At 34.6% G+C, this 10285-nt stretch overlaps 1 protein-coding gene across 1 annotated transcript; it reads left to right on the forward strand.

Annotated features, from left to right (window-relative positions):
* The first annotated feature begins 313 nt into the window (after positions 1–313).
* Positions 314–2634, forward strand: LOC101313921 (putative F-box/FBD/LRR-repeat protein At4g03220-like). The gene is made up of 3 exons (XM_004306547.1): positions 314–1297; positions 1955–2143; positions 2331–2634. Exons 1-3 carry the CDS (start codon positions 326–328, stop codon positions 2592–2594), a joined length of 1425 nt encoding a protein of 474 aa, XP_004306595.1. The 5' UTR covers positions 314–325; the 3' UTR covers positions 2595–2634.
* The last annotated feature ends 7651 nt before the right edge of the window (positions 2635–10285 follow it).

Raw genomic sequence — 10285 nt, forward strand, 5'->3', positions numbered from 1 at the left:
TGGTAGGCAATTAAGTTTCCGATCTAGAGTGAAGGAAGGTGAAGGTATCCAATTGGCTCACAAATTCTCCTACTAGCTGGGTAGAAGGATAAGATCGACTTCTCCTTGATATATGATTGGTATGCATTATTATTTAGATTGTGTTTATTTTGGATTAGCTCTTGAATCACAACAGTTCATGTTTTATAATTGTAATTTGTCTTAATTTGTAGCAGAAATTTGAAATCAAATTCATTTACAAAAGTAATAGACAAGAATTTCATGAGAGAAGCAAAAGATAATGGCAACTGTAGAAGGTGACGAAATATGTTTCGACAACAAGAATATGATAGATAGATTTAGTAATCTTCCAGATGAAGTTTCTCATCAGATTCTCTCCTTGCTTACTATAGAAGACCTTGCTCGAGTGGGTTGTGTTTCCAATAGATGCAAAGAATTATACATATCAACTCCTTCACTGGATATCAAATTTTATAACCAGGATACATCCACATGTAATAAGCGGCTACGGCTGTTAAATTCTTTGGATAGGTTCTTGGTTCACCGTGGGGGTAATAAGTTGCAATACTTTCGTGTGAGTTGGCGTAGTCACTCTATAGATGAAGGTCGAGCATTACAATGCTTTTGTGATGATGAGATTTTTCGAATGATACTCACGTGGATCCAAAATGCAGTAAGTTGTAAAGTTGAAAAACTTCTTGTTAAGATCATTTCCCCAGAAGATGTGAGTACGATCACTACAATGTCTATGACGTTCATATTTCTCTGTGAATCTTTGAGGTCTCTACTGCTGAAAATGTATTGTACAATTCATGAAGCACCCTCCTTTGCTGTTTCTTCTAATCTCAACTACTTGAAGTTGCAAAATGTTCGTATCAATGATGAGGGGTTTTTCAAATGGATATCATGTTGTTGTAGATTCATTGAAGAATTAATTCTGGAAGAAGTTCGTGGGATGAACACTGTCACCATTGAGAGCTCATCCTTGAAAATATTTGGTTTTTATTTTCCAGTTGATATCTGCCATCTCGTCTTGTCATGTGAGAAACTTGAAGACATAGTCATTGACTGGAGATTTGATGAACCTAGTAACAGATCGTCAAATATTTTTGCTCCCAATCTTAAAAAGTTGATGTGGTACGGTAATGTGATGAATCAGCGGAACCTGGGAAAATTAGAATGTCTAGAACAAGTTACACTTCAACTGGAGCCTGAAGTAGACTATAAAAATGTATATGGGCTTCTTTGCAGTTTATGCTGGGTTCGAGTTCTTACTATTGATCTATTCACCATTCAGGTAATGAGAACTATGGCTCTAGTGCTGATGCATTATCTCTTTTATGGATATTTTACTATTTGAATTTTTCTTTTGGTACGGTGATTAACTGATTATAGAATTCCATTTTGTTCTGTGTCATATGTTCCATATGGTCAATTTCCGTATTGTCCATATGTTACCAGTTTAGGTTCTTAGTCAATGTGCCATCAAGTGTTTACAATGGTGGAAACTGGTGCCAATTTTTGTCAACTTGTCAACCTGTGTTCATGTGGTTCATGTGCGATTTGAATGAAAATCTGATGGTTTTTGCCACCAGTGACCAAGGTTGAAACCGTTTGAAAAGAGGAACAAACAGTTCTCTGGGGCCAATTGACATCAGCTAAAACAGAGGGACCAAAATTCTTTTCTTTTTTTTTGGAACGAGAGTTTAATTTTTTTTCCTTTAAAAAGGTAATAAGGCTTAGTTTTTTTTTTTTTTTTTTTGATTGAAAACCCATAAGGCAGTTAGCGAGTTTAGTTATTTTCTAATTCAGTGAGTTTTTTTGCTTTTCCAACTTGAGTGATTTGTTGTTATTACATGATAATGACATGCTTTTAAAGGGTGTACAAGAACTTAGTTTTGTGCAAGATTTTGCACTTTACATAAATTGAGAAACAAGTTCAATCACATTGCAGGCTTTATTCTGGGAAGGATGCCGACCAATTCAGTTACATAATATTTGGTGGTTGCGCATGGACATGCATGTGCTTACTAATGATCTAATCCCGGCCATGGTTTCTCTTTTTAAAGGAATGCCCAATTTGTGCACTTTACACATGGTGTTCATGAATATCAACTACTCTTCTGTTCGCTGTGACCATGTTGTAAGTAGTCCCTGTTGCTCACTTGCTCTTGTTGGTTTCTATTTCTATCTCTTCAATCTCTCTCACAATAATGTTGAGGAGTGTATTCATGAGGATTTTATAACAAAGCTCTGTGCGTGCTGTCATTTTAAAGTTTGTTTTCTATTTTTCTTACTCATTAATCTGGAAATTTCCTTTGATTTTCTAGGCAACATCTAAGTTTAATTTGGACTACTGGGAGAAGCAAGACCTGGCTTTTGTGCATAAACTTCAGGAGGTACATATGGATCTTTGTGAGGGTTCAAACGCAATGCACTTAGCAAGGTATATACTTGGGAATGCTCCGGCTCTGAAGTACATGATCATATATTATCCATCTAAGCAGCTGAGTGTTGTACACAAGTTGAAAAAAGAAAAGCCAGTTTCAAATGCCAAAGTTATCTTTAAGAAAGCTGGAGAAGTGTGGCGATAGAGTTGCATTTGATACTTTGTTGCTCATAAAATTTCCATATCAAATTTCTATCACTTAAGACTTCTATTACCCCTTGATATTTGATGTTTCCTGCTGCATTATTGCATTTCCTTGCCAACGGCATGTAGTGATCCAAATAAAGGTTCATGTAGTGGCTGTATTATGTTGGTATGGTGCCACAGATATTCCCCCTAGCAGGTCTTATCAGGTAACATTGAGCTATTATTAGGTTTTTTTGAAGTCTCAAGTGTGCTGAAACATGCATCAATGGTAGTTCAGTCTCTTGTGGTGGTAGAACAACCTTCCTAATATTGGAAGTTGGTATACTAATACATATATGGTCACCATTTGGCATGTTTAGGCTCTTTTTTTTTTTTTTTTGGGTCAAGCATGTTTAGGCTCTTTTATGAGTTTTTTCTTTAGTTAGAAACTGCCTCGTTAATTAATGTTCCACAGTGGCACCCGCCATACTAAAATTTTCCCAGCTTCACAGGCTCTCTCATCTTTTCATCGGCTGTGAGATCTGACATTAGGCAGTGGAGTCACAAAACATATATTTTAACTTGTCCACTTCCTTCTGTTTTCTTTTTGGATAGTGACAAATTGTGTATTGCTACACATATAACCAAGGAGTAAAATATCGACAATCACGGAAATATCGGTGGTAAATCTCGATTGATATATCGAGAAAATATCGATTATCGATGGAAATTTTACTAAAATTTATATAAAATTTGTATATTTGACTAAAAATAGATTAAATAAATATCAGAAAGATATAAAAATAAATATCGATGCTTGTAAAAAACAGAAATTTTGAGGAAATATTGAAGATATTATGGATATTTTATTCCTTGCATATAACTTGTGTTAACCACGAGCAACAGAGCAGCCTTGGGCGTGAAGGCGAAGGTGGTAACAAACGATGGTAGTAACAAAGGCAGAGCTCCGGTGACTCGGTGGAAATGTTGGCTGTGGAGGAATGTATAGAAAACTTGAGGCGCGCTGTTCGTTTTCATGGCTCAAAAGTATGTGAATTCCTAAGGTTTGTCTGAAATATGGCTGGAGGGATCTCAACTATGTACTATTTGAGCAAGTCCATTGACAATCATAGTACATTTACCGGAGACATTTCTATTTGGAGTAATGCTAAGTGAACCATTATATGAGGAATCACCTAGAGCCCATCTTACGTAGCAGCTGATGTGACATACCCACATCATCAAAACTTAATTTCTCATTCTTATATATTTTTATTTTTCTTAATCATGATAATTCCTTTTCTGTTTTTGTTTCCTAATTTTATTTTTTAAACCCAATTTTTTTTTTTTTATCTTGTGGTCTGATCTGCAAAGTGCAAACGTTTTCAACTTTGGTTAAAATAACTTCGATCATTTGGATTAGAAACGTCAAAGGATTAATTACTGTGTTTCGAGTAAAATTTGTTGCTCACTGGAAAACCTTCCCCTTCTTCCTCTAAACCCAGCTAAACCTAGATTCTCATATTTCACACTTCTCTCCGGCCCTCTTCTTCCTCTAAACCCTATTTTTTTTTTTTATCTTGTGATCAAAATGATTTCTTCTAGTAAGAAACCAACCCATGAACTCCGATCCACCTTCCTCGAATCAAAAAATAAAATAAAATCCACATTCCATTTGTGCAGCTCTTGTTCAAGCTATATAGATATTAGAAACAAGAGTTCTAGAGATAATTGAGGATCCAAGAAGAACACAAGAACCATGCTAAACCAAAATTTAAATCCACATCCCATGAACCCTAATTCCAAAACATGTTATTCGTATTTCATACATGAGAAAGAAAAGAAAAAACTAATTATATTATATAACCAAAGAGGAGGCTTGTGAGGAAACCAAAATCAAATAGAGGAGTTGATCAATTGAAAACGAAGTGTGAGGTATGCCAGAAGAGAGTAGAAGATGTTGCAGAATTTTTTTTACAATCGAAGATCTCGCATATGCGAACATAAGAAACTTGAAGACGTTTGCAAAATCACAAGATAAAAAAATATTGGGTTTAAAAGATAAAATTAAGAAACTAAAACAAAAAAAGAAATTATTGTAATTAAGAAAAATAAAAATATATAAGTGATATTAAATTTTTTGTTTGAATGACTAACGCCCTTTACCTGCTGTAAACTGAAATCTTCCGATTCCGTAAGTAAAACAAACATGAAAACGGACACAAGGGATTTAGATTGAAATTGTGAAGGTCTTTGATTGCTACAAATTTTGTTGATTTTTAATTAGTGATATATGCGAGACTTAGGGTTTCACAATTTGAACAATTGTACTACATGTGCAGCCATCAAAACTGGGCAAAAATAGTGAATCACGTACTGATCTGAAACCAACATGTAAAGGCAAAACAAACTTGGTACAAGGCATGACAGAGTCAAGTTGAACATAGATCTTCACTAGTGAATCATTCAAATGACAAGTTGTATTACATATGTAAATATCACCATTTCAATAGCTACTTTGTTATTACAATCAATTTGCATATTTCTCATCATATATCGCAGTTTTTCTGGTAAATCACTGATCCGATAACCCTGGCTCGTAGTTTGGCTTAGTCTTCTTGTTGCTGCTGCTTCTTCTCTTCGTCCTTTAATCTGGGTCAAGAGCTGTACCAGCTTCGTCAACAGCTTTCACCAGCTTTCTCATCAGGCTCTTCCTATTCCTTGGCAGTACAGCATCAACGGTGGACTTCCACTCTTTTACAACAGCTCCAGTCACCTTCTTCCTTTCCATGGCAGGGAATTTGGTTTTCCTGTTTCTGTTGGTAAACCTCCCCTTGAACATGTCTTTGGTAAATCGTCAATTCGATATAAACTGTGTATATATGAAGTGGCCAAATGGGTTGTGTCTCATCATCTTCTTCTTCGTTCTGGCTATCAGACGCGTCAGGGCTCATCTTCACCATGATAGCCAAAACTTGGTCTTCAATTACAGAAGAAAATGTGAGGTGGGATAGATCTGGGGGATCGAAGACACTGATTCTAAGTGAGGAGATGAACACTTGAGCGACCTTGAGCTCCATTTTATAGGAGCAGCGGAGGATTCTAGAAAGGGGGATTTGTACAAAACAATGGCAATAACACTATCTGGTTTCAATTAGGTTTCTGGTTTTAGGTTTTGAGTTGATCTTATCCAAGGTCTAGGTTCAGCCTCCCAAACGTTTACTAAACCAAAACGTTTGTGCTTAACAGTTGCTACCTTGGTGTTTTATTATTCTTTTTGAATAAACATTGGTTTTAAGTTTTAACAATTGCACTATGTACAGTACAGAAATAGGACCGGGATCAGTCTGAAACCAGCATGTATAGGAAAAACAAATTCGGCACAAGTCATGGTACACTATCCACTAATAAATCATTGAAATTACAAACTGTTTTACATCTGTTAAGATCATTCATCGTTTTTACAGCTAGCTAGCTTGTTGGTACAATGAAATCTCATATAGTAGACTCCTTGGTAAAACACTAATCCAATTTAACCTGGCTCAATTTAGCCTGTGTTTTCTTCATCTTTAACCTGCTCAGTAGAAGAACTGGTTTATAGAACTTGTGGCAGTTCCAATGCGGACGTCTACAGCTCTTATCTCTCTTCTGAGGACAGATTAGCTTCAACTGGCTTCTCTATCCTAAAATTGATATAAATAAGATAAATGTTTCTAATTAATATTAAGAAAATCCTTGATGAAAAGTGCAACACAAAATCAATGTTTCTTACAAACAGATCACAGTGAATTCGATCTTAATCACACATGTTTCTAGATGTGTCCAAACAAGAGTATGGTAAATAAGAGGTTCAAAAATCAAACAATTTGGTGTAAATTGATTGATGTATATGGGTCTGGTTCTTGGGACATTACATTTGACACTAATTTTGACACCGTTTCCTGACCATTAGATTTAAAAAAAAAACGATGGACTAAATCAATTGTAGATATGATGTCAACCTATAAAAACTGACGTGGCAATTGACGTGGCATTACTTATTTTATAATAAATCAAATCAAATTAAAATAAAAAAAGAAAACAAAATCAAAACCTAAAACCTAAAAATCTAAAAATCAAAAACTGATGACTTCAGACGTTGCTTTGTTTCTGTAGTGGATGAATTTACAAGCAAAAACTGAAACCATTGCAACAATGTACAATAATAAAATTCAACTTGCTGCCAATATGTTGTCTTTGTAAATATCCCTTTATAAAAGTAGTGCTTCAATTGTCATAGCTGATTAAAGGTAATTAAGTGAACCATGAGAGTCAACGATTGCATCATTCACATGATTCATGAACTCAATACTATTGGAACATGAGAAGCTAGCAGACAAATTAACCATGTCAACCATGGCTTGGATTAACGAGATTTTGGTACTTCATTAGTTTGTTGCAACAAAATTCAAGAATACTAATAATCTAGAAATATTGAACTTGGTATAAGAGAAACTCGAAAGCAAAGTCTTCGCCTAAAGGAATCACCCTTGTATATCAGGCTATGTCTTGCTGGAGTTTCATCAATGTCGTCTCAATACAAATTCGTTATTTGCTCGTCTGTATTTCTCTTCTTTCTCTTGATCTGTGTTCTTCTGGGTCTTCTATGTTCTGTCGTCTTTTTTTTTCTTCTTTTTATTTCACTGATCGATTTTTTTTTCAGATTTCAGATTTTAGGTTTTGATTTTGTTTTCTTTTTTATTTTAATTTGATTTGATTTGTTATAAAATAAATAATGCCACGTCAATTTTTGTAGGTTGACATCATATCTACAATTGATTTGGTCCATCGATTTTTTAAAAATTTAATGGCCAGGAAACGGTATCAAAATTAGTGTCAAATGTAATATTCCAGGAACCAAACCCGACATATATATGTACCTGCTTTTGGTAAATCGTCAATTCGATAAAAAAAAAGTTTAGAAACTGGGTTGTCTCATCATGATCTTCTTCTTTGTCATGGCTAGGAGATGCATATCAGAGTTCTTCACCATGATATTTATAAAAAAAAAAGAAGCGAAAACTTAATCCCTAGCTATCTACAGAACAAAATGACTCACATAGGTTTGAGGGATCAGAGATACTGATTTCTGAGTGAGGGATCAGAAATACTTTAGTTGAAATAGAGAGTACTGGTGTAGAGGTATTTATAAAGTGGCTAGCCAAAATGACTTTTTAGCTATTTTGGCTAAAATTTGACTGCAAAATGGCTATATTGCTAAAAATGAAAGCCAAACATGGCTTTGTGTCATTGATGAAGCCGTTTTTTAAATTACCCAAAAAACCAAGGTAGTAGAAATTTCTTAAAAAACTAAAAATAATATTTAATATGGCTTTACCATAAAACACCATTAGATATTATGTACAGTCTAGTGAAAATGAAAGATGTTTCACTTGAACTGCTCCACTTAAAGTGGGATAAATTAGATAATCCTATTTTTTGGTAGATAACTACTCATGAAAGGTGGGATGAAACTCCGTGCTTAAGCACGGGTGAAAGACTAGTATCCCATAGTGAACAAGCTAGGGTACCCACCAATACCTCATACATTTTTTTTCTTTTTATTTAATATTTAACAATTAAAAAGATGGTAACCTGAAGAACTGGTCATTAGGTTACCCACTTAGAATATGACACGTGGCATTATTGTTATTTTTATTTTACAACATATGGATATTTATTACAAACATTTCATGATCTGACAAAGTTATTAATAGTTCATTCCAACATCGAATAACAAAAGAACCTAGTTGCACAAATACACTAACATTAACTCATTACCAATATCATGAACAAGAACTCATCGGGAAAAAAAAAACATGAACAAGATTTTTAATTTCTCAACGCATTGGTATCCTGACCATTACACTCTCACCCTCAAAGTCAAGAACAAGAAAACAAGAATGAATACTAAAAGCCCCGTATCAATTTGAAACGGTGAGAATGGTAGATTGAAGCAATTGCATCTCTCAATACAATTTTATGTGAACTAAAAAATCCAAAACACAACCACCCAAAATCAATACCACAATCCACTCGACTTTACCCCAAAAATTTCAAACCAAAAAACTACAAAATAATTAAAATAACAATCAAAGAATCGAACCTGGTTTCGAGAATCTTGCGGGTTAGAGGAAATCAAAATGGCGATCAATTCAACCTCTATTCTTCCAATTGAACAATTAAACTACGACTTCATCCTCCATTAAATGAACATGCATCAACCTAGCTCTTGTTATCCTCAAACGAAACCGAACCCAACTTCCATTCCCCTGATTCAAACGAAACCAATGAGAAACACAAGATCGCGCTGTAACATCAAGAATTGGGTTTTACATGCTCTGTTCGATTGAAACCTGATAACCAAAATGGATTCTCTCTCTCGTCTCTCCGTGCAAACTGGAATGCCGTTCTCTGCTTCTCTGTATCTTTAGTCGTCTTCTTCTTCTTACTCGCGAACCCTATTTTTTTTATTTTTATTTATTAGGTTGAAAATGACCGGGTAAACAATTATTCAATTCAGAATATTTACAGTCATAAGATATATTAACGATTCAACGGTTACAAATATTCATAGAAGTCACAGTATGACAAACCCACCAGTATTGTAGAATTTTCCTTGTTTTAAGATTATCATTTCAGCGGCTAAGTAACTTGTTATTACAATCGATTCTCATAATATTGCAGACTCCCTGGTAAATCACTAATCCAATTTAACTTAAATTCAAAGTCTCAGTAGCTAATTAACTTGTTATTACAATCAATTGTCATATTGCAGACTCCCTAGTAAATCACTAATCCAATTTAACCTAACTCAATGTTTAGATCATACATACTTTCATACTCCTTGGTAAATCACTAATTCAATTTAACCTTACTCATTTTAAACCGTTACATAGTCTTGTCATCAACAGATATCTCAAGACTGAATGCATAGAGACAAGGCTCCCCATAGGCATTCTCCTTAACTTGTCCATCCCTTCAATTTTTCAATTACTCAGCTGCCTATCTTGAACTGAGAGGTTGAGTTTTGGGAACTCAAACAAGCCCAAGAAGTCGTTCATCGTTTTCAATATGTACTCCACGGGTCATTGAAGAAGCTCCACATCAAGTCGTATCTGCAAGTATATAAGAGGTTCAGAAATTAAACAAAGATGATAATAGATTAGTTGATAGCTAGCTACATATATATACCTCTGTTTGGTAAATCGTCAATTCGATATAGACTTATGAAGCAGGTTATTGTCTCATCTTCTTCTTCTTCCTCATCTGGACTATTGGATACATCAAGATTCGTCTTCATCATGATTTATAATGAAAGGCAAAACCCAATCTCTAATTACATAAGAATCAAATCCAAAAACTTAAACCCTAATTACATAAGAAATTGAGATATTACTGAGGATCGAGTGAGGGAGTGATGAGTTGAGCAGCGCCCTTGAGGTCTTTTTTATAGGAGTAGTGGAGGCTTCTAGAGAGGTGGATTTGTACAAAACAATGGCAACCTTTTACCTGGTTTTAGGTTTCTGGTTTTACTTTTTTTCTTTTTCTTTTTAGAAACGTTCTGGTTTTTACGTTTACGTTATGGAAAGGAGGCATATTGAGTTGATCTTATCTAGGTTCATAGCCTCTCCAATTGAGATAAAGATACCTTTGTTTTATTCAAAAAAA

This window comes from Fragaria vesca, linkage group LG7 (assembly GCF_000184155.1).
Source record: "Fragaria vesca subsp. vesca linkage group LG7, FraVesHawaii_1.0, whole genome shotgun sequence".
NCBI lineage: Eukaryota > Viridiplantae > Streptophyta > Magnoliopsida > Rosales > Rosaceae > Fragaria > Fragaria vesca.